The following is a 25,700-nucleotide window of genomic DNA, read 5'->3' as shown; positions in this document are numbered from 1 at the left end:
TGCTCAAAGCTCTGTCCAACCTGGCCTTGAACGCTTCCAGAGAGGGGGCATTCACAGCTTCCCTGGGCAACCTGTGCCAGTGTCTCCCCACCCTCACAGTAAAGGAACACCAGTAAACTTGGAAAAATCCTGGAACACCAGTAAACTTGGAAAATTCAAAGAACACATGAAAACTAGACACCTTGTGCATGTAACTGTATATTTATTTCTTTTTAAAGAACACTCTTTAAATGTATTGTAAGTCACTATACAAACTTCACAGATTTATAATCCACTAAATAGCACAAAATATAATCCAGGTCGTTGTTTTCTTTCATCTGTGTGTGCGCGTGTGTCTGAGTGTGTGTGTGTGCGCGCGCGTGCGTGTGTGTGTGCGTGTGTGTATGTGCGCGCACGTGCACGCATGGATGCTGCTGGTGGTAGTGGTAACCCACCACAAGTATTCAAACACAAGCCCGGGCTTCTCCTGACTTTCCTCTGGAGCAAACCTCACCCAGATGGAGACCCTGCTCTGGAAGACTGTGACTTTCTTGCCCATGAACCTCACTCCTTGAAGAGGCTGGGGTGGCGGTGCTCTCTGCAGGGTGGGATGGGACGGGATGGGAGCCTCCCCTGATGCCAACCCAGGTACCGCAGCAGGGAGTGACCAGCTGTGCTGTTCAAATGCAAGGAAACACCTTTTTTTTCCTGCTCCAAACCCCTCTCTGACACTCTGGGGCATCACTGCATGACCACCTACACCCCATGGTCAGCCCTCGGGAGCAGGGGACTGCTGGGGCTGTGGGGTGCCACTTGTCCAGCCAGCGGGCCGGCTCCTCGCCCAGCCCCATGCGGCCGCAGGGGCCTCACCACTCTGCTGCTGGAGGACAGGGAGCGGGGTCGAGCCGTGGCCGGGCTCTGCTCCCCGCAGCTCCGGTTCCAGCAGCGCAGAATACCTCGTCTGTCCCGGTGAGTTACATAGACGGCACCAGTGATGCACCTGCACATATTTACATGGGGTGGAATGTTTTCCCATAGCTTTTTTAAAAGAGTATATAGATCAACATGTTCACATAAGACCAAATACTTTTAATATATTTATAACTGTTTTATAAAGCTTTGAAAAAACTCACAATAGCACATTGTTTTACTTTAATGCTTTACGGTACTATCAGTTTAAAATCACAATCAGCACTTAAGTTATAGTCAATCCAGCAAACAAGAGACAAAAAATAATTACAAGAGTTAAGAACTGACTGATACATCCTTTATCTTTTTTTTAACTAATGCATAAGTGCAGAATAAGATAAGATACTCTAGTTTAAATATCTTGTTTTACAATATACATTTTGTTCTAATTATGCAACAGTAAATCCCATGCTTCACATAGAAAAGCAATCCACAACATTAAGAAAAAAATTTACAATTTATGAAACAAAGTAAATAAATATTAGTATTACAGAATCAGAGCTGTACATAAAAGCTGTTCAGTTTTAATCATATAAAAATATGTTTTAGTGCAACCTCACATATATTGATGCTGTTTTGCTTTACATCATTTAGATCCAAGTGTCCAAAAAAGGAAAGAAATTACATTTATTACAAAGCAGATACACAAATTCTAAAATATGTACAAATTACTGCTAAAAAAATGCTTATAAGAATATAAGCAAAGTAAAGAAAAGGCACAAACATCTGTACAATTTAAAAGTACCAGACCCAATAAGAATTTCAAACTTAGTTTTGGTCAGGCTCATGATGACTTGTTATTTAATCTAATTCTTTTGATATAACAAAAGTATATATAATAGCAAACTACTGTAACTTAGAACAGGCATGCTGTAAAGTTCAATACTTCTCCTATCTCTAGAAAAAAAAAAGAAGGTGGGGTAAAGGTATGAGTGAAAGTCTCCATGCATCTCAGATCAATGTGGCTTGCTTTTCTCAGATGACGGACCTTTTCTTTCCTGTGTGCTTGACGGGGGATCGCTCCTGCTGTGAAAGCCCAACTGCCGGACGTCCACAAAGCTCTTGCTGTAAAAGGTGGGATGGGCTAACGCAGTCTGTGATGTACCAAAACTGTCCTGTTCACCACCGTGCAAGTCAGGATGGGTGGCTGAGGCACAGGTCTGGCCCGGCTCAGATCCACTAAAGTGTTTAATGCTAAAATGTGCACTTTCTAAGGGTTTCTGGTGAGGCTCAGAAGGCCTCTGCAGCTGCTCCGCCTCATGCAGAACGGCTTCTTCTGTGGCGATTCGCAGAGAGGCTATGGCTTTTGTACAAGTCTGAATGTTCTCCTCCTGTTCCCTCTCGGTAGCTATGACACTGTCCTCCGACGTGCTCTGCGTCAACAACAGCAATGGAGAGGAGGGCGCACTGGAGGGAGCGGTGGGGTGCAAGCTGTGCAGAGAGGTACGTTTCTCGTGGTGCTTGGGACCACTATACGATTCTTTTGTGAGGGTTTCCCCAGTTCCTCTTTGCTTCTCCTCAGAGCCCTCCCTCTGCAGGGCCAGAGTGGACGGAGGATGTAAACCTGAAAGGGCCACTGGTACTGAATGGACCATCTGGATACCCCCGATGGGCATCATGGGGATGGGTGCTCGGATCTGCTGCTGGGAGTGTAGTGGAAGATGACTGAAGACATAGTCGCTCAGACCTTCGGGGAACGGGCTAGACCCATGGTGCTCCATACCTCCTTTTTCTCCATATATGTTGAAGTAAGGACCCTGAGACAGCCCCCTTCTCTGTAACCAGAAAAAAAACCAACAGAAATGTCAGCACTGCTACTAGCAAAATTCTTGTCTGCCTGCCAAACCACCTATCTGCTTTCCTGTCTAACACAACCTCCCATTCACACAGCACCTTTAATCCAGATGGATCCCAAAGCATTTGGAAAGCTCCACTAATTGCTTATCCAAACAACAGAGGAGGTTTTGCTTAGCTCAGCCCTACAGGGCTCATGCCTCCGAGGTGAAAGGCAGCAGCTAGTTAAGAGTGTTCAGCAACACAATGCAGCAATTTAGGTCAGGAAGTGAAGAGTATTATATTCAACTGAAACTGCAGAGAGAATTTAGGGTAGACGGTTTCATGTCCCAGGAGAAGTTTGGCCAGGAGATCCATCTTACCCTCTCTTTTGGCAAACTGTGCAAACTGTGCAAACTGTGCTGGTACTGCATTCTACACTGGTTATCAAGACCCTGTTGCAAATACACATCCAAACACACCACTGCTTGGCAGGGTGGAAAAATCTGACTGCATGTACATATTTTCTACCTGCTGGAAGATCCTGCCCTGGAGCCCCACAGAAGGCACTTGCTCGCCATGAGTTTCACCCAGTCCTTGATGAAAGGGGACGGGTATTTCCATGGTAGTTCAAGTGCCTCTGTGCAATGAAGACCCAAATTTTTATAGTCATTAAGACAATGGAGCACCATTCTGGCCTATCTGCAGTGTAAACAATAAATAGTAACAAAAGCACAGGCATTAGCTGTGAATGAAAGTGATGATTCTGTCACAGGGAGACTCACCCACTCATAATGGGATTGAGAAGAATGAGGGATTTTGTAACAGCTAATAAAAACCAATCTCACAATATTGACATTTTCAGTGCCTTCCCATTAGTTCCTGCCTTGGAAGAATGAATAGCTCTATCTCCACTCAGTATTAAATATGCGCTGGGCTCTGGGGCTTTTCTTTTTTTCATTCTTAACTTTTAAAATTTGCTTTCTGTCTGATGATTAAGTATCATTTATTGCAGACCAGAAGAATAATGATGACAGAAGTGTGGGATGACATTTTCATAATTGTGTGTGGGATTTGGCCACACAACTCTCAGGGACTCCCATAGGAAATAAAATGAACGAAAATGCTCATCTCTGCTCTGCAAATTGACCAAACACCTATCAACTGCCTCAGAGCTGTTTGCTACCACAGTCTTGGTGTGGCAGCCGGAGGACTGTGCTGCTAAATGCCAGTGTGTTGATGTGGCAGCACTACACTGCTGGGAAATCCTAACTCTCAGGGCATTAAGCAACCTCTTGATCCCATCCCAGGGAACTGGTTTAGGGGGCAATTAAAGATTCAGTTTCTGTGCTACCCAGGGGCTCAATCTCACTGTGCTCAGATGCTTTGTCCTGTTCGATATAAATCAATGTCGAGAAAGGGAGGGTGACAAATAATCATCAGACTCAAACTTAAGAGATGCTATTATTCAGAGACTAATCTATGTTGGGAAATTTCCTATTCAGAAAGTGAGACACTTGAGTTTCATAAAAGAGAAACTGTCATAAGAAAGCACAGTGACAGCACGTTGTACTGCTGAATGGGGAAAAAATTACAGAATAAACTGCAGCTGCCAAGACACAAGGCATAGTTCACCTACCCTGTCAGTTCTTCCTATTGCCAACCCCACCTCTGCACAGCTGCTTGCCCCCTTTTTTTTCCATCTTTGGTCTGTCCACCCGTTTCTTGGTCATACTGTCCTCTTGGCTGTTTCCTAAGCCATGACATTTATCAGTATTGCATTTGATGTGAACTTGGGCTAAGGGAAATAGAGCAAAAGCAACTAAAAAAAGGAGTAAAACTCATCAAAGAACAAACCTAGTCACATACTCTAACTGAGAAAGGCACTGGCTCCATGTCGTACACTGCCACAGTTCCAAAAGGGAATAGAGCAACAGTCTGTCCTTGTCGGATAGAGGTTGCCAACATGATAGAAACTGTTACACGCTTCAAGGTCAGCAGTATCATCCAATATATGTCTCATATGCGTAATTTTTACATAGACAATGACAGTGTGTGCATGTCCACTGGATGCCTTCCAAGCCTGGCTGAGCAAGTATTAGATTATCTTTCTCTAGCTCTGGCAGATAAGTTTGGAAACGGCCAACATCAGTGGTCACAGGCATTAATAACTGCTCATACCTCTTACCCTACTTTTATTTCCTTTACCAATATCTAGCATTTTCATACCTACAAGCAGACACATATGTACATATGCATGGAGAAAGACTGAATATTAGAGGAGCCGTCTTCTTTTAACAGCATCCTGAAAATCCAAAGACTTTATTCTGTTGACAGGGTGAATATTAGATCCCACCACTGAGCACAGTGCAGAAAGTCATGGTATCTTTTTGAGGTGCAGTCAAAATGGGTTGCTGCCCATGCAGTGAGATAAGCTCCTCTCTTTTTCAGGTGATGGGAATCCAATTTATTTCCTATTAATTGTCATTTGTTGCTGTTTATGTCACCTGTAGTTAGGGGGAAATATGCTAATTTCCCAAGCAACAATATTCTGTAGGAGCTTTTCACGAAACGCTCTGACCTGGTCACAATGCCAGACTGCCCGACCACATCCCTGAACAAAGCCATTCAGAGGCCCCCAGAATGCCTCAGGGATGGGATAGGGTTTAGCCTGTATCTGGTACATCAACCAAAACAGGCTGTGGGGGATTAAGAGGAAGATTGCATTTCAAAGCCAAGCACCCTTCACAGACATCCTCCTGGTAGCCTCAGACCACAGCTTGCAGAAAGATGGAGAGTGGAAAACAGTCTCTTTGATTACCATGTCGTAATATACTTGAGGCTTTTTAAAGTCAAAAACCAGAAAATGTTGAACTCTATTGTGAAATTCATTAACAAAGCATATTACCTATGTGCTTTCTAAAATACATGCTGCTTGATGAAGTGATTATAAATCTGTGTGGACTTCAGTTTCAGGAGTTTCAGCTCCATTCGCAGTCCTGCCGAGCATGCAGCATAGCAGCCCACATACATACACTGGTGAACCTATTTACAGTTTACCTGCACTTCAGAAGTTTTATGCTTGCTCTCTGTACAGGAATGCATTTCACTCAAGTTGATAAAGTATTCGGTGCTTTAATACTTTAAAATTAGGGATTTAATATCCATATGTCTGGGATTATCAAAGGACTTTTAAGTCCTCTCAACTTTCAAGTGGATGTAGAGGTGCCTAACTCCCTTCAGCCCTTCTGAATATATTGAGACAGGCTTCAAACTTCAAAATGAATGAGAGGTGCAGCAAAACAGCAACACAGGGAAAATCCACTACCTCCGAGAAGCTAAAACAGTTGCTAGGGATAAGTTTGTACAGCACACAGCAAGATATATTCACAGTCTTGCTCACTGTGTCTGGCTCTGGGATTGGAAGAAGAGGCAACAGAGGTGCACAAAAGCAGACTTGCCATCTCTCTTTCTCTCAGGACTGGCACAAAATGACTAAGGAGAAGACTGAGCCCTTCGACAGCAGCACCAGACTCCTCAGAAAGGAAAGAAACCTCTGGCATTGACAGAAGAGAAGATCCTGAATTTATTTAGAGAGCGATGGAGACCTGTCTTGAAATTTAAAGATGGATGTTAACTTGCCAAAGTCAAATGTGCACCAACATCAACCAGAGCCTTGGGCTACTTTGGAGAGAGTATCCTGTTGCAAGAGTGTATCCTGTTACTAACTGCCAAAGGAAATAAAGTGTATTTTTCTCTATTTTTCTACAATATATGAAAATAGTTACTTTCCCCATGCTCTTTTCCACTTCCTAAAGAAATAATTTCAATTGCTTTCTATGTGGTGCTTTCAATGTCAGAGCACTTTACAAGCTCTTTGCACAAGACCAACAAAGTTCATGAACATTCAAGGAGAAGCAACATGAAGGGGAACTAGGCCAGCACTGGCCAAAGAGACGAGAGTAAATACATCAATTTCAGTGGAGAGGAAAGAAAACTGGTTTCTTCTGGTAACCACAGGCACCAGAAACACAAAACTACTTTCATTCCTGCAAGGACTGGGAACCCAATGCAGCTCTGAAAGAGGAAGCAGGATTGTGAGCTGGCATTTGCACCACTGATGCAGTTGCTAATCGTGTTCTGATTTGCTGGATTTCACATCTCTGAAAGTGAAAAACAGACTTTATTCCTTCTTCTTCTCTGACAGCTTTCATTTATAGCAAGCTCAGGTGTTGTCTTCCCACACACTGAGTATAATAACTTGTGTTTCACCTAAACTTAACTACTGTTTGGCTAAAGTACATCTTCCAAAAAGGCATAAAAAAGGTAAGGAATCCAGCTCTCCTTCCTTGCAGTCATTTGTTGAGATGGGCAATCGTCCTCAATTCCTCATTTAAATTTGCCTGGGCTTCACTCTCAAGAAGCCTGGGCTCCTCTCTCAAAACACTCAACATGCCACTGAGTTATTGATGGTTTCTGTACGACAAATGATCTTTTACATTGGGTTTTACACTGCCACAAGCCTGATCCTACATCAAAAATAAGGGAAGTGTTAAAAGCCCATCTGGCATGGTGGATTTCCAAAAGAAGGAGTCAAGGGTGCTAAAAGAGTCCTTATAATGTGCTAAACGCCTTGCTGGAAGGTGTGCATAACACACAAGGCAAACATTACAGCAAGAACTGTCAGATGGCCAAGGGTGACTGTTACATATCCTTTTGCCAGCATCATCTCACATCCAAAATCTCTACTACAGGATGCCAGTGGAAGTGTCTCATGTGGGACATGAGGAACTTGGGCTCCCTGAACGATGTCAGCTGCAGTGTCTCATACAATCTCTTCTATCTGATATTAAATTATCAAGACTGTTAAACTGGTGGCTATTTATCCTCTTTTTGTGCTTCTTTACTTTGTTAGTAGGACTGCTGGCTGGATTTGTATCCTCTTTCAGCTATGCAGTGATCACTCCTACAAGACTACAACAGGGTTTCAACATGCCCTTCCTCAAGGACCATCTAGCCAGCCAACCCTCTCCACTGCTCTCCCCAGCAATTTACCAGGCCACAGGGACATATCTAAGATGAGAAGTACCTGCATTGCTCTCTCCTACAAACATGGCTACTCACATTGCAGCTTTCCCTTATGCCCCTGAAAAGCCAGGAAGCCACTTCAGGATCTGCCAAACTGGTGGCACCTTGGCTCTGTCCGGTCCATCTCTGCTCCAGCCTCCTCTGCCCAGCTGCATCACTCACTCCAGTCCCAGATGCAGGTAGCACATCAGCCTGGCTTCAAAGAGAAATTCACCCCAGAGCTCTGGAAATGCTGATTTTATGAGCTCAAGGTTCAACTCTTCTTCTATACAGAGAAGAACCACAAAGAACTGCACAAAGAGTCAAGAAGAGTAGGGATGGGGAAGTGGGGAGGAGAGCCCTGCCAGGGGGATGGCAGGGAGGCAGGAGCCCTGGGGCAGTGGGATCCTCTCACAGCTTGCCTGAGTTGAAGCCACACATAGGGGCTGACAAGGCAGGCAGTGAGAGGGCAGCAGCATCAAACATGGGGAGGGAAGCATACTAAATAAATAAATAAATACATAAACGCATACAGAGTGAGGCCGTCCCTTAACTCTAAAGAACAAATTTATTTGTGGAGAGAGGGCTTTGCGAATGCTAGGGCCTGCCAAAAGTGCCAAGTCAGCAGTTTCTGAGAGCTGATTTACCAAAAGGGAACAGCGCAGACAGCAGCTGTGCAAGTTTTGCATATTTCCATTTCCACCCAGACGGTCTTGTCTCTGATGAAATAGCCAGTCGTGATGGCGCTTTCTGCAGGGCAGACAGCTGCCTGCTCTTGTCACATAAGAACATCCTTTAAACTCCAGTCACAGATCCTGATTTCAATGGGGACCCTCCTTTCCGAGAGGTTCCATCTATTTTAGTGTTTAACCTGTATCAAACAATACACTGGTGATGGGCACTGTACTTCAGTATCAGGGCCTTAAGCCCTGATCTGGGGTCAATCTCATCTGGGAGGGAAAAGGTTTTCCAGGGCAGAAAGAAATCCCACATGCCACATAAGTGTCCTGGGCCATTTTAAAATAAAGACAGGGGAAGTTAATGTAAGCCAGCCTAAGAAGTTAATGAAGCTACTGAGGCTTGTACCAAGTGAGGATTTGACTCCCAGGCTGAGTCTGTGGTGTCTGAGTCAACATCCCAACTTGATCCCATTCTATTCCAAATTTCTTGCACTCCTTTCAGGACTTCCCGCCCATGCTCAAAGCTTATGATCCCTTCTCCTCCAAAGCTGTAAAGTTGTTTTTTTTTAAAATACTATTCACAAATTAGGTAAGAGCATTGGTTTTGACAACAGGAGTGAAAATATTTTTTCATACTTACTGAATGCCCCACTGGAACAGATTCAGACTGTAAATATTGACCCATGGACAACGCTGGATTATGGTATAAGCCCCTCCGGGGAGACGCCGCTCTAACGGAGGCCATGTATCTTCTCTCTCGCCTAGGAGACAAATCTCTTCGAGCAGATGCATCTTTCCCTGGTGACATTGGTCTCCTTGGCGATAGGTGACGTCTTGGTGACACATCCCGTCTTGGCGATATCTCTCTCCTCAGCACAGCCTCCTTCCGTGGGGAAAGGTGCCTCATGGGTGAAATATCTCTTCGGGGTGACAGATGCCTTTTGGGTGACAAATCCCCTTTTGGCATTAAATACCTCTTTGGTGAGTTATCTCTGTAGGGTGAAGAATCATAGCCAGGTGACGACTGTCGACTGGAAGGTGAGAGGTCCCTCGGAGACGAACTGGGGTCTAACGAAAGCATGTAATCCTCATCCATGCAGCTGGGTATGTCCAACCTGTCTTTATCAGGCTCTGAATCAGTACTCTTACTCTGGAAAAACCTCTGATATTCTGTCATCTGTGAGTCTTCACAAGAGTCGCTTGGTGTTATAAGCTGAGTAACCTGAATACTAGGTAAGGTGACCAAGTAACTGATGAGGGAGGAGTGTCCCACGGAAAGGGAGCCCTCAGGGGAGGCCCCCTGCGATGCCCCAGCCGAGTTCACTGACAGAGAAGAGAACCGAGGGGGCTGTGGGCTGGTGCTTCGTGATCTGGTTTTTGGTGTCGAGTCTCCCTGAGTATCGTCAAAATCATCCTCATCTTCATCATCATCATCATTGTCGTCACCATCCTCTCCATCTGACTCCTCCGCGTCAGAAAACTGGTGCTCTGCTGACAGCCCTGCCAGGTTGCTTCTCTTCTCTGACTCCTGCTGCATGTCCTCCATGTTTTCTGAAAGAGCCACAGCATGTCAAAATGGTGAGCACACCCCCTACCTCTTACGACTTCTGCCACATTCATTTCCCACCCAGCACACCCCTTGCCATTGCTGGATGCTCTTCATCCGTGATGGCTGCATAAAGCCATTCTTCATAGTCTCAAACCATAATTTTTCATAATAATACCTTAAAATTCTATACTTGAAAGGAAGTATAAAAAGCAAATAAAAGCACCCTACCTTACCTTTGCTGTATGTTGTCATCTCTCACATCTAAATTGAAAAGACTGGGAACTTTGTATGAGACAGATGACAACAGGTCATACTTCTATTTCTAGCTCCTCCTCATGTATCTTAATAAAAAATGTAAGCCAGACAAATGGATCAGATTTATTTTTTATACTTCCTGTTTATTAAAAAGATGTCTCTTAATTAAAAAATGCCCCAAATACTCTTAATATATTTTCCCATGCCAGCCACTGCGCTAAAGTGCAATGAGTCATTAGCATACTCCAGAGGCCATTCCAACTAAATTAAATCATTCTGACATACCTGCTTCTTCAGTTTCAGCATCATCTACGGATGTCATTGATACTCCAAGCTCCAGGCATTTTTTCATGTGTGCTTTAGACTTCATATGTTTTGTCAGATTTCCTATGGATCAGAGATTAATCTAGTTAATGGACAACAGAAAAAATCACTCTGCAAGTCAGGTTTTGGTGCATTTTAACTCTGTTTTCCTGCAGATGGGGGATTTTAGCTTTTAGAAAAGGGTAACAGACAGGGCTGACTCATCCAGCCAATTGCCCTCAGAGCCTATTTTAATGACAGTGGGTTTCTATACCTCAAAAAAGAAATTAAATAAACTTAAACTCAGGGCCTGAGAGGTATATAGGCATCTCTCTTCAATTTTCCACATGGCATTTTGACAGCCAGCAAGCTAAAAACCTCACTTTTGGATGTGTCCCTGGGCTCAGTGTTTGTGATATGCAGAGACTGCCCAGACATCGAAGTAAGTCCAATGCACACCAGGCATTCAGGGCTCACACTCCTAGTTTCACAGTGGTATTTTCAAGCTAAGTGCTCTTCCATTTACTTCACATGTAGGGTCCGAGTGTTAAGTGTGTTTGAAGCATTTTGAAGCAAAAGTACCCAACAAATTAAAAGACATTTATGGGAGACTTCTCTATGCAAGTTTACTGTCTAGCTGCAATCTCTGAACTGAGAGGAGCTGTACTTACAACATTCATCTGGGATATAGGAAATCCAGATTCAGTTCAGTTCCCTGCTTTGGAGTATGGATCTGAACCAGACACAGCAGGGATTTGAAATCAGATCTCCTGTTCCCCTGAGGGAGCCATCTAATTATTGATTATTGACTTTCTGGAGTGCCTGTCTTGGTCTGTTTTCACAGATGAGAAAACTGGGCTGAGACTGGCCCCAAGAGACATTTCATGGCAAAGAATCTTGAGCACAAAGCACAAGCTGGAGAAACAAGAATATCGCTCTAATCCATTAGCCACTTCAGTCACATTTGCAACACCACACAGGGAAAGCATGGCACAAGCAGACCCAACCCACCACCGAGACACAGTGCTTCTTAGCTCAAGAAAAGCACTCTGTGAATTTCCCTGTGCTGCTTTTGGGACTCCAACCAGCATCTTCAGATGGTACATGGGGCACATGCAGCCTGAGGGGCAAGAACACTGCACCACTCTGTTGGATAGCGTTGGTGTGCTTAGAAGCTCACAAGCCAGGCTTCTCTCTTCTGACTTTCAGTCCCAGACGGTACAAATAATTCCCTTCTCAGTAAGAATTTCTTATTGTGCCTGTGCACTGCACAAAAAGTCTTAACTTGCCCACTGATGCCTCTGGATGGCTAAACGCTCAGGGTGCACACTGAAAACCTAAGTACCTCTCAAGGTCTGTCCCTTACTGTTCTCAGCAAAATAGCAACCATAGTTATGAGGCTGACAACTGCTCATAAGCAGTAACAGACCAGTTAAACACTTCATGCACTTCGAAGGCTAACTTAGTCTCTTCCTATTCATGCCTGCCCTTCTTGTGCAACAGCATACCACTTCCTCCCTGTTTCTTCTCTGCCAGAAATGCCAGCCTCAGCAAGCAATTTTACGTTTCTTTCCATGCCATCTCTTCTGCCTGGAATGTCCTCTCTGAACACAGCTGCAAAACCACAATCCTTCTTCAAGTCCCTCCTCAAGACCCATTTCTCCACCAATGCCAAATGTAAGGAATGATCTGAGAACAGCTCACCAGATGGTCTATTGGGACTATGAGCAAGCAGTTCCTTGTCTTTGTCTCTACACCCCCATGAAAGTTCTCATCTTAAATTAGGTTGATGGGTCTACTACCATCCATCAGATATTCCCATTTTTGGCAGAGGAAGAAGTGTTGGAGTCATGGAAACTATTACAATTCTCAATCCTCAAAACAGCCATGAAGCTGCACTGGGATCTTGGGAGAAATTTCCTTCAGCTTCCTCTCTCCCCATTCAAGTAAGTTTACTGCACTGGGACCAAAACCTATTTCCCTTGCCTGCCAAAGGGAAGCTGAGAAACTGAGAATGTAAGGCTTACCAAAGAAAAGGATTTTTTTCTTTTAAGTTGCAACACAGATCTGAATTCCAAAGAATATCATTACCTGTGGCCTCAGGGTGACAAATGGAAGCTTTTTTCTGTGCTGATAAATACATGTGAACACAAGCTATCAGATTTCTATTCATAATTAATGTCACAGTGGATGGAGTGGCCCATCTGGGAGACATACATTATTTATAAACTTGAAACTGACCCACTGCAAAGCCCATGAAGGCATGTTTTCCTCAGCAGCTGATGCTCTGCTTCTACATTATGTCATAACAAGTGTACTTTTCTGGTAGCATTTAAGTGTTGTTGCAATTAAAATCTGCACCATGTAACAATTTTGGCAGAAAGTATTATTTATATGGGTGGTTCTTATGCTACTACATTTTCTCTGCAGACAGATGGACCAGCCAAGAGCCTATAGCTCTTAATGAAGCTATTCAAGGAGTCTGAGAGTCTCACAAAATCCTAGGATCAATTAAACATAAGAGAAAAACCTCTCTCGTGAAGTTCTAATTTTATTGTGAAGAAAATTCTCTCCTTGATTGCAAAGGGTGCTTGGATCCCAGGTGGCAAAATAGCTCAAGATTTGTTTGGGAAGTGACAAGAGTTCAGCAAAAAGGGTCAAATACCTTTAGTTTTGAAGGCAAAATTGCACAACTTGCATACATAAGGCCGGACATCAGTATGAGTGCGGATATGTTTTTTGAGCATGCTTGGCTTTTTGCAGCGAATTCCACATTCTTCACAAATGTACTTTCCTCGACCACGACCTCTGACATAGACATAATCCTCATTTGATTTATACCTGTTGGAAGAGAGCAAGCATATAATTCATACAGACCCTGGGTCACATACATGCACAAACATCACCTCCATGCATCTGATCCTGATCCTGTATATATCTCATCACAACAAACCCACAGAAGTCCACAGGAACTATTGAATTTTCAAGCTGGAACTCACAAAGTATTTGCCTTACAGGGAATACACTGGTCACAGTGTGTTTTAACAAAATGAAACCAAAGGGTTGCAGTATGAGCATAGTATAAACACCTTGTCAGGAAACAGATTAGCTACCATTCCTATAAACACAGCAAAATCCAAGTTGGAGTCTACAAGTTGCATTTATTTCAGCTAACTGTAGTCTTGCACAATGAAGGCATATGAAAACAGCACAGTTTTGCAGTACGGTTCATTTAACTATTTTAGTGCATTTATCCCTTGGGATCAGATAAATCACATCCTGTAAATGCCCGTTTTTCCCTGTTAGTCATAAAGGGAATGCAGATGACTAGCAAGGATGTATGCTTTTACATTACAGATGCCTTCTGTTTCTGAAGATGGATCCCTCCGTAAGGGACACCAAGTTGAGTTCACTCAGGTACGTGCTGCTTTAGAAACAAAATAGGAAACTTCCAACCTGCATACGTAGCAGAAAGCTGTTAAAGGAATTTTTCTCAGCACAGGCATAAGCATTCCCTGCTATATTTTGCTAATTACATAATGTGTAGTTAGACAACAGACATGCAAATCTATGTAAAGCTGAACATCGCCTTTACTATCATGATAAATTTTTAATACTGAAATCTAAAAGGACTCAAGGGATCTCCTCAGGCTTTTCTGAGGTTTGAAGAGCACTGGGCATTCCCTGAAGGGAGAATTTCATCCTCATTCACCCAAAGTAAAATCCAGAAATTGTGAGAACTGAGAAATAGTATTTTTTCTGCCCTCTGTCCTCCATTGCCCTCTACCTAAGCAGCACAAAGCACTTTCAGTCACCCTGCAGATACACAGCCCACAGAATATTGTTGGTACTGACAGTCAGCGCTTTAAATAAATAAGGGACTGTGTGAAAGCTTCTGTTAATGTGGTAATAACTCTACAAGATGCAAGTGGCAATTTTTGGGTTACAGAGCTGAAATATTTTTTTAAGCGTGCTTTTCTTAGATGAACACTTCTTCCATATGTTCAGCTATATCACTGGCAATATAAATACTGAAGATAATATCAGAAATACATAAAGCACTGTCCTGTTCTCATGCCTATCTTGTTATCTATTAAACATAAAGCACTGTCCTGTTCTCACGCCTATCTTGTTATCTATTAAACATATCAGTTGCTATTTCAAATGTGGATGCCGAAATTCAGGGTTTTTTTAATCTCCTTTCCAATAAAGTCGGCATTCTCCTTTTTTCTCCATTGTCCCTGGCACCATGGGCAAAACTGGCATAGTCTAATGTCATTTAATATTTAGCCATCTCTCTAGAACGCTTTTTGTATAACATTTCTGAGTTTCTGCTTTTCTGTCTGAACCCATTTCCCAGGTTCTCCTTCATACACACATGCCAGTGACTCCTAGTCATCTCTCTATCCACTGCTTCATCAACTACCTCCAGGCTTTCTCTCATGGACAGAAAAAAAGTCCATTATTGTTTGAAAGACTGCAATTTTGTCTTCTTTTCATCTCTCCTTATAGTCTGATTTTGCTGGGATGGAGCCTACCATATCACCCCTGATTAATACGGGTAAGAGAAATGTTGTGTTATAACATGTGCTTTTCTGTTTCACCATCTCTGCTGTTCCTCTGCCTGACCTCTTATTTCCACTGGCTTCTGTCACCTGTCAGATCCCAGTTGGGCATAATGACAATTAGACAAGATCTGTCTTTCCATCATTCATACAGATGGTTCTTGGCCATAACTAACCTTGAATCTCTAAGTATGCTTCACCATAACAATGACTGTAAGAGAAATGACATTCGCAAATTTGACATTTAAAGGTCTGGTCCAAAAACTGAAACACCAGAAGACTGAGTCTATAGTGATTATCTTTCTAGCCCTCAGGAATATTAGATATTACTATTAACTCATGCCTCTCTCAAAGCTTTCAATAATTTCCTCCTTCCCACAACACAACTTTTATATAAGTACTATGGTCACATCTGCTCTGAGCTTGATTTGAATGAGACCCTAGAGTTAAAAAGCATTAACAAGCTTCAGAGTACTGCAATTTCTATCCAAAATGTTATTTCATCGGGGATTTTCAATTACAGTCTATTACTGACAGATATAAAAGACATAAGCAAGATATATACGGATATATATAGAGATAGATATATAAAGACATAAGCAAATTGAACCCTTGCTGTCAGCTGATAATGTCATTAAGCCAGACATCAGGTGAGCAGGCACGTTTGCCCTCCTTTCTTTTCACTTCACACCATCAGTAACTGTACTGCAGCAAGTACTGAACTTCAAATTGCTGCTTTTCTTTGAGGAACACTGCTTCATATCTCATCAGGGTTTTGCAGATGATGGCAAGCAGATTTTGTGATTCAGATAATTTCATCTGAATTAAGCCACCTGCCAGAGGTAATAATCTGGTTGTTAGCTTCTTCCTTCAAACCGCCCTCTGCTGCGATGCTTACAAACTGCTTTGATGCAGCGAGGTGGTGATGTGTTGTGACATCTACTTTTCATTTCAACTCTCTTCATTCTGTTCCTTCAGCTTCTCACTCATCCCCAGCCCCATCCATTTGCTTTCTGCCCACCTGCCTTACGAGTGCTCCACTCCCCTGGCAGAAGGCAGCTGCAACTGCACTTCCCTACCTAGGAGACAGACCTTCCCACAAACTGAAAACTGACAACCACAGATCTTCCTCCACTGTGGATTCTGAATTGCCTTCTGCACACTTACAAAAGAAAAGCAATTAAGAATCCTAAGCAAATCCACTCCTCAAGAAAAATGAAAACCCGGGTCACTCTTGCGCAGCCAGCCCACTGGCTTGGGTACTAGGACAATGTACAACTAGAGAGAACAGTGAGGATCAGGGTGCTTGGGCCAGCATACCTACAATAATCTCCAAAACAACATTTTCAGTCTTTCAAGCAAGATATAGGCTATACTCCTTCAGTGCTACAAACTACAGCGAAATGCCAACATTCATTTCATGGAGACTATCCAAGTTATCCAAAATGTTAAACAAACTGATAGGAGAAGGAAATTTCTGTATGAATTTCTCACATCTCCATCCTGACCTATTTAGTTACCCCAATAAAACTGTGCTGTGAGACCATTTGAGTTTGGTAAGACTGAAAAGCACATCTTGTTCAGTCACCTGACTATTCACTACTAACAACTGGCAAAAGAACTGCATCTCGTCAGAATTCTGTAAAATAAATAAAACAATATCTTCCATTTCAGAGTGTACTGCAAACTGTGCATTTAATTTGCTTTTTATAACAAGCTTCATAAGCCTCAAAACAATGCTAATGGGCTTTCAGGTATCCCTTTTCCCTCTCTTCGTGATTTGCTGCTTTATCACTTGAGTGATAGATGGCCATGGTAAAAGTAAACATTATTTTATCAACCATACATGGCAGATCTATGGATTAGGTTTAGATACCATAGATTTCATTATGATCTTATATTTTATCTCCAAAATCCAACTTCAGCAAGTAATAAAAAATTAAAAGAATAAGAGTAAGCATGCCTAGCTAACACATTCAAGTGAGTGGAAGTACTCAGAGCCTAAAAATTGAAAGATATCCTCATGGAAGCCATTAAATACAAAGCAATGGTATAGCAAAAATGAAAATAGCAAAATGTTAACTGTTAATCCATTTCTATAAGACCTAAGGAATGAAAGTAACAATTTTGAGTTAGTGCTCTCACACAGCTAGAAAATATAACTGTCCTAATAGCAAAGTAGAGCCAAGACTAAGTGTACAGGTATCCTGTAGTTTGTTTTAAGACTGACATATACACTGAAAAGAAGAGGTTTGGGAGCTACAAGACATGCCAGGAAGACAGGAGACTGTTCACATGCTAATTCATTCATATTCACTTTCAAATCTGTTTAAAATGACAGGCTGAGCTTGAAATTTCCAGTTGCATTTTCTTACCCTCCTTCAAAGATTTTAATTCGTATCGGCTCAGTTTGCTTGGATGTAATGTCTTTATCTCCATGAATGTCTCCTTTTACTCTTTCTTTTATAATATTCCCCACTACTTTCTTTTCAAGCTTGCTGCCAAACAAGAAGAATGGCTCGTGTTTAATCTGCAGAACAAAGTCAAGGAAGGGTGTTACTGCTGGAGCACAAAATAAACTCACACTTCATTTCAAGTACTTTTAACATTTCAGGTCAAAGCCAAACTCTCATTTTGGTGCAACTCTATAAGATTAATTAATTTGTCCCATTTAAGTTGACAGAGACTAGGAGAGGGACAGCATGGATAAATTTTTACGAGAGTCTTTACAGAAAAGACAGTACCGTATCTTTCCTCAGGAAAAAAATCATGGAAAACGGAGATGGAAAAGCTTTAGAAGGTAATTTATTGCCATTACAGAACTTTCCCTTGCACCATTATCTAATGCTTAGTCCATGAGGAAAAGTCAGTATGTAAAAGACATTAAATGGATCTGAAGATCCTTACTTAATTTTAACTTAATCTTGACTTACAAACGCGTGTGCATGTTTGTGTCCAATACTGTTTGAATCAGGACATGGCAGAACCAAGGATAAAATAGAAGGAGATAATGTATCAGGCTCTGGCACACATGAAGAGAGGGCTTTAAAAGCCTCACTTTTTACATCTGATTTCGAAAATGGAGGCAGAGACAGCAGAAGTAGCAGAGCTTGCAGAAGGGTAAATTAAGGCTCAAAAGTTGTCATGGGAAAATGTCAGTATCTGATGTCCCAATAAGGAATGATTTAAAAAAAATTAACTTACTTTTCATAGTTTAGTAATACTTTCTCAAATAAAGATATACTAATTTAAATTTATTAAACCCCTTTATTTACCTGAGCAAACTGCTTCCATGCACTTGATGATGTCAGTTTACCAGCTCCAGGTCTATGCATAGCAGCCAGAGTGTAGATTTCCACGGTGGTTTTTTGCTTGGACCTTAAAAGTGCTAAAGTGGTCTTCGTACTTAGCCCAGATGGGTTAGGGTTACATGAACTTATACACCATGAAGCATAAACAGAAGATTTGAGTGTTGGTTGCTGGATGTAATTGGGTTTCGTATAGTTTAAGAAACACCAGCTTACAGTAGTAGTAGTGCGCAGACTTGGGAACTGAAGGATCTGCTGAAAATCTGCTACGTCTGTCAGGAGAATGGTTGAGCTTGTGACTTTCCCACTGGTATTGGATGACATCTGGACTAACATCCCAAGAGGCAATTTTTGATGTTTCAGCTGGTCTTCTGGCTGAATTTCTCCTGGTGGCAATGAAGACCTCTGTGGACTCATGCTCATATCCGAGGCTGTTTCATCCACGTCCAGTTCTTCTGGCGAGTCTCTTCCTTCAGAAGGGCCGCTGGACTTCTGCCCTGGTGACGCGGAATCAAAACTGGAAACCTTCTCCCTGCTCAGTGGGAAAGCATCAGCTGTTGGCAAGTTGACAGGTGGCAAATCTTGAGATGATGAGGATGACAGCGGTGAAGAGGATGACATGGATGGCAGACTTTCTTTTGGCTCAGTAGCACAGCTCTGCCTTACTAGTTGAGGCTTCTGCAGTCTTGGGAAATCTTTCTTTATATCTGAGTTAGTTAACTCAACTGCACTTAGCTCCTCAACTATCTGCCCATACATTTTTTCTTCTTTGACTCGTTTTTGTTGCTTGGTCTCCATGAAGAGCTCCAAGCTGCTGGCAGGTGAAAGCATTCGTTTGCTTCCTCCCAAGGTAGAAGCCATGTCAGAAGTGGAAGGCAAACACAGGGGAATTGGTGGCTCCAGTCCGAGTGGTAGTGTCTGTGGCACTTTCCACAAAGGATATTTTTCTAACCCTCCATGCTGACCCAACATCTGGGCTATGTTAAATCCAATTCCTTGCATGGTTGCAGTAGTTACCAATGTTCTTTGAGAAACAGTTTCATCAACTTTACAAATTACAATTGCAGGACTGTTGCTCTGTCCAAGGATCTGGGAAATGCTTGTGTACATGACACTACCGTAAGATGGCACGTGGGTTTGAAGCCTGACGGGTACAATTGTTCCTGGCAAAGACTGTACAGATCCATCTCCTGGGGAGTCAAAATCTGTCTGAAGATGCTGCTCAGAGGAGGTATCTGTTGGTTTAATGCTGTGGTCTGACTGGTACTTAACAAGGGTATTTTTTGAATACTGCCCAGATGTTCCTGAGTAATGCTGGTATGCTTGCTCTTTAGCATGCACATAATCAGCTGCTTTCTTTCCAATAAACTCTGGTGCATGTTCCAGGTGGTAACTTGGAGGAACGTCTGTCTGGAAAGGCTGTTTGACATAAGATTTCTGCAGCTGTACAAAATTATGCTGGAAGTGTAGAGGTTCTGACTGCCACAAGAGAGGCTGCTGAGATGGTGGTAAGTGAACCATGCAGACAGCTGGATATGGGAACTGAAACAAGGTGCTATGAATAGGGGGAAATGGAACTTTTTCCTGATGTGCAAATAGCTGCTGCTGCTCTGATGGATGCTTGTTAGAAGTATAAGGTGCTTGTTGGATCAAAGGAGTCCTTAACATTTCTGGGCTGTCTGCAAGAAGAGCCTGTTGCTGGGCAAGGTGGGATGAGCTATTACTAAGCTGAGCACAAGAGCCAATAGCCTGTTTTCCAGAGTCATCCACCTGAATGGGCTGAAGTACAGAGGAAGAGGAGTGATGCCAGGCAAGCTGGGAGGAGCGAAAACCAGCCTGTGCATGTTCCATCTGCTCCTGCTTTATAATTTGTTCTGTGCTCTGATCAGTCTGGGAAATCTCTGGAAAGCCACTGAAGGAAGCCTGGCGAACCAAGAAGCATTTCTTCCTTTCTCGAGATGGAGAGAGTGCTGTAGTAGGTGTCCCAGCTGAAGAGGCATGAGACAGGTTCCCATAATCAAAGGATTTACTTCGGATTTCTGGGATTTCAGCAGCATGAGGACAGGGCATCTGTTCAGATGAGCAACGTCTCATTTCCCTCTGATGGTGATGCCCAGGGACAGAAAGTGAGTAAGCACCAGCTGGAACTGTTAAAAACTCAGACTGCTTTCCAAACTCATCTTGTTTGGAAGGCGTGATGAACTTCATATTCTCCTCTCTTTCAAAGGACATTGAAAAACTTGAACTGTGGGACAAATTACTCTCTTGGCTAGGGCTGCGAGAGAGGCTTGTACCTGTGGACTCAAAGCTGGATTCTCCAGAGGAGTGCTCCATGTCAGCCAGTCGTAAACGCTTCTTTTTGGGTGGTAGCTTTTCGGCTGGAAGTTGAGAAAGAGTTTCACTTCTCTGGGGCCACTGGAATTCTTCAGTGGGCCTCTCCTGTTCTTTACTCTGCACTTCTTTATCTTTCTCAGGCTTATCTGGCTCCTCTGTGACACGAATTTCAGGTACCTGTATGTTGTGCTGGCGAACCAGCCTGGGCTGCATATGATATGGCTGAGGCTGCTGGGATAGAGAGGGCTTACTGGTGTCAGCATTTTCCATTTGCAGAGCTCGGTCTGGGCTCATTGGGGACTCACAAATCTCACTCTCGCATGTTTCAGATGGTGAATAGATCTTTTCCTGCTGGCATGCAATATGTTCTGTAGATTCAGACCTTTCAAATGAGTTTGGCCTGCTCAATGAATTTGTGTGCTGAATGACAGAGATGACATTTCCAGGGGGCTTCCTAGCCAGTGATTCTGCAGTCTTTTCTTGCTCTGCAGTTAAGGATGAGTCTTCCAGAGAAGCTGCTGGGCTTCCAGACTGCAAGTAAGGCCTGCAGATTTCAAAACGGTCTGCAGGGCTATGAGCGGCATTGTCCAGGCCTTGAAGGGCAAATCCACTTCTTGGCACTTCCTGAATTTGGGATTTAGGATCAAAGTCCAAAGGCTGAATTCCCCCAGTAGTGCCAGCTGTACTGCTGCAAAGCATGGGACTGTCCTCCTCATCTCCAACACTCTCCTCTTTCCTGCGCTTTCTGTTTTCAAAAGTTGTTCCAAGCATGGATGGCACTGCCTGAGATTGTCCAAGTGGATCAACAAAGTACTCTCCCGCTTTGTTCATCCCACTTAAGGATAGTGAGTCCCTGTAGTTCTGCTTCTGAGCTTCAAATTCTTCCCACTTTCTGTAGTGCTTTCCACTGGCATCATAGTCATAAAAGGTCTTGTCTCCTTTCTTCTCTTTTAAGGATGGTCCTTTGTCACCTGCTGTCAGTCTGCTGGAAGCAATAATTATATTTTTCCCTGCTCTTCCATGATAGTCTGAATCTGAGTGCCCCTCCTGCACAGAGGGCAGTTCAAAGGCAGCCTGTCTCCTCAACATCCTTTGGTGGGATATTCCCACTGTCCCAGGGTAAAATACATCATCTGAGCCAGTCATCTTCTCATCAAACGAGTGACTTCCTCTCAGAGACGGGGGAAGACTTAGGCTGTTTGCAGAAGAGGTTGGCATGGAGTTACTTCTAATAAGAGGAGAGGAATCTACGGGGGGCTCTAGAAGTATGGGCACATCACCCTGCTGAGTGGTTTGGTACAGGTTGGATTCGCTTTTGATGGATGATGTGGTCTGGGATTGTCTAGATTCTGTATTGTTGCCTGTATAAACTTGTGTAGATTTAATAGTGCTCAAATTACTGGAGTCAATGAGTTCTTCTTTATTTGGAGTCAGCTGAGAAATATGTTCCTCAAGCATCTTGATATCTAATCTGTTATTTAAAAGAGGTAATGGCTCTGCTTTGCCCTTTCTACCCATTAAACTGTGTTCCTGATTTGTTGTGGCTACTGTTAGTGCTGTCCTTTGATTAATCCTATAGAACTTCCCAAAGATGATCTCTTCATAAGACTTTGCATTAGTATTTGGTGGGCTAATTTGCTGCTCAGCACTTTCTGAGCGGGAAAAGTAACCAGAGTCAGTGCTTCCTTTACTGTGTGGGCTCAGGAGGTTTAACGACTGCTCAGAATCTTGCCCTTTTTTCTCTGACAGTCTTAGTGCAAGTCGCTGTTTAACTGTATGAGAGTCATCAGACTTAGTACTTAAGGATGGGGTTTGCAACATATCTGAGCCAATATATGGTGAACTCTCACTGGGTAACTGAATTCCACTTTTAGGGATAATTAAAATGGGCACTTTCATTGGCCCCACCAAGGACTCTTCCATGGAGGAGTGAAAACTGCTCCTGCTAGTAATGTCCAATGGGAGCTGTGGGACAGGGCTCAGTTTGTCAGACCCTTCCACTAGGAGTGGGGTCTCCTCATCAGTGTCTGTGCTCTGCTCGCCATCTGAATGTATTTCAGCTTCCACATCGATGTAACTGGCATCCAGGTCCAATTTAGAAACTGCTGACTCTGTGAAAGGTACCAATCCTGCTTTAATTGCATGGGCATGTGACTTCCTGTGCTTGTAAAGGTTGCTCTTCGTCTTGAATGAGAAACCACAAGGAACACAAGGGTACGGTCGCTCCCCAGTATGAGACCTAATATGCTTTTTAAGTACACTAGGTTTGGCACAAGCCCGATTACAGTAAGGACAAATGTACTTGCCAGGCTTTTTGGGTTTGTGCTCCTTTTTGTGAGCATCATCTGATTGTTCTAAAGATTTCTGTGAATATTGGCCATACGCAGGGTTCAAACTTGAAATCTTCTTCCTGGAGAAACCTCCACTATGGCTATGCATATGAAAAGGAAACAAGTCCTCTGAGGAAACTGACTGCAAGTGGCTAGGAAACTGCCACGGAGGACCTTCCAAGCTCTGATGTGGCTTTATGTTGTGCAAGAAGCCTTGTGGCAACGAATGCTGTGGGAAAGAAAGTGAATGTTGACATGAGTAAGGAGTTGGACGATGCTGTGGATATTGCTTCTCTGTGACTTGCTGTGCAGCTTCGTTCGATGATACCAGTTTCCCAGAACTAAAAAGTTGTGCTGATGCAGTGTTTCCAATTTGTTCGTGATCTATTTGTGGTTGCCTCTGTACTTCTTGATTGCCAAAAGTGCTCATCTTAATAACAGCTGAATGTTCTTGCCTCCATCTACTTGGTACTTTAGCAGTTTCTCCAGACCTTGAGGTAGCTTTTTGCCCTATAGCTGTGTCCCCAGAGTCCATTTTGTTACAGAAGGTCTTAAGTGCTAGTTCACTTGAAAGCTGCGCAGACACATGGAGTGTGTCCAAAGCTGTGCTTTTTAAAGTTTTGTTGCTCCCATTTTTCCAGGGCTGTTGCAAGTTCACAGACTTTTCTTTCTCTTTGGAACTTTCCACGCAGTAGTCTATAGGCATTAGATTTGTGTCTGTACACTAATGTGAGTATTATACAGTTCTGTTCATGGCAGGAACTTTCCTAATCAGTTCATTATACATTTGCAAAGACTTGTTATAGCATTTGGACATTTTCCATTGTTATTAAATACTGAGATGCAGAATGACCCAGCAATATTTGTGATCTACTAGAGCAAAATTCTCTTCATCTCTTCCATGGTGACACAGCAATCTGTAAGGAAAAAGAAAAAACAAAGAAACCACACACACCAATTAATACAGCTGTGCAAAATAACATTGATGCAGTTAGTTGCACTTATATTGAACTTTTCAGGAAAAATATTGAGGGTGACTACACTTCAGAAAGCCCCATTTTGTCATGAGACACAGTAAAGACTGGCTCTGGAGACCGCACACAAGTGTAATCACTACTAATAAAAGCCCTAGGAACAGAAAACTGGGATCTAGACTTCCCAAACTGAATAGCAGTTTTGGAAGGCTTTCTGGGGACAGGTTCGATTCTTAGAAAGTCCAGCACCTACTTTCAAAGCTCTTACAGCAAATTGCTCCTGAAAATCCGAGTCCTAACACCATGAGCAGGGATCACCTACAGTTCAGACATGCACTTTAGTCACCTGGCCTTCCTCTGAAGTCAGAGGAGGGTGATCAGTACTTCCAGAGGAGAAATCTTTCCGTATCATGATAGGTACTTCAGACATAAGGGATGTCTATGCACATGGCCCTCCAGTCTGAAGATGCCTGTTTCTCACTGTTGGCTAGGCAGAAATCATAGATGACTACCTTGGAGTAGATCTCAAATTTTAAGATGGCTAAAATGAGGTACTTTTACCTTAGACCATCTAACTGGTTTTACAAGATGTTGATCACCCTTCTAAACTCCTTTTAAACAGTCAGAAAAAAGAGACATCAAACAAACATTCTGGAATTTCCATCCAGCGATATATGTACTGCTTAGGCTTAAATGTACTAGGTTTCCACATTTCTATTATAAAGAAGAAATGTTCAGAGGTGTGATTTTCATAGACAAGTACATCATTTGAATTTGAAGAACAATGTAGGTTTCCTGCTTCCATATTATCTAAACATAGGATATTTTCTGGGTGTGATAATGAAATTATAAAGACAGTCACAATTTTACAATGGTGAGGAAAAAGTTAAAAAAAGACAGTAGTAGAGATACTGGAATATTTTTCATTCCTACAGTGGAAATACTGAATTGGGTTTGAAAAAAATTAGCAAAGTGCAGGAAAACACATAGGGAGTGGGAATATATGAAATTTTTTTAGTATCAAATAATTACCTGCATCTTCTAGGAATCTAATAGGCATGACTATCTTCAAATTTCCTGAAAAAAAATACAGACATAAGAAATTCTTGATATTAAGCATAATGCTGAAGAAAGTTTTTTATTCTTTACAGCACACACCTGAAAATTTCATTCATTCATCCACTGGAAAAAATTCACGTTGTTTCTTAGAGGTCTGAGCAACCACATTTTGAAGAATAATGAGTGAGCATCTTTTTAAAGTATTTGAGTTTCTAGTGTGTAGATGAATAACTGCAAGTCTGAAGAAATGCAATCTCACCTTCCAGAATCAGTCAAAAGAGCTACCAATGTCCCTTTTTATTCCTACGTCTTCGCTAAGCCTGGATTATCCCTGAATCCCATTGACAAATCCCCTTTCAATGCCTCTTTCCAGCTAATGCTTTTAGGCTCCAGACCTCTCATTAAATGTTTCAGGGACCAGAACGAAATCCTGGCCAGGGCATCACCGCTCAGGTACAAGAAAATGTAGTGAAACACGAGTAGCTTCCCAAATCAGTTAACACCAGTGGGATACTGCTCAAGAATATATGGCTGCCTTCTCAAATGAGAAACCTA

General features: G+C 42.7%; 1 protein-coding gene across 1 annotated transcript; it reads right to left on the bottom strand.

Annotated features, from left to right (window-relative positions):
- Positions 1-965: 965 nt before the first annotated feature.
- On the bottom strand, positions 966-23,818 carry HIVEP2 (human immunodeficiency virus type I enhancer binding protein 2). Its single transcript, XM_010179041.1, has 6 exons — positions 18,416-23,818; positions 17,516-17,670; positions 13,241-13,416; positions 10,558-10,659; positions 9,109-10,019; positions 966-2,723 (listed from the first exon to the last, which is right to left on the bottom strand). The coding sequence occupies exons 1-6, from the start codon at positions 23,816-23,818 to the stop codon at positions 1,905-1,907; spliced, it is 7,566 nt and encodes a 2,521-aa protein (XP_010177343.1). The 3' UTR covers positions 966-1,904.
- Between the last annotated feature and the right edge of the window lie 1,882 nt (positions 23,819-25,700).

The sequence above is a fragment of the Mesitornis unicolor genome, unplaced genomic scaffold, assembly GCF_000695765.1.
Source record: "Mesitornis unicolor isolate BGI_N332 unplaced genomic scaffold, ASM69576v1 scaffold10222, whole genome shotgun sequence".
NCBI lineage: Eukaryota > Metazoa > Chordata > Aves > Mesitornithiformes > Mesitornithidae > Mesitornis > Mesitornis unicolor.
The sequence above is the reverse complement of the archived record's forward strand: the minus strand, read 5'-3'. Positions and strand labels throughout refer to the sequence as shown.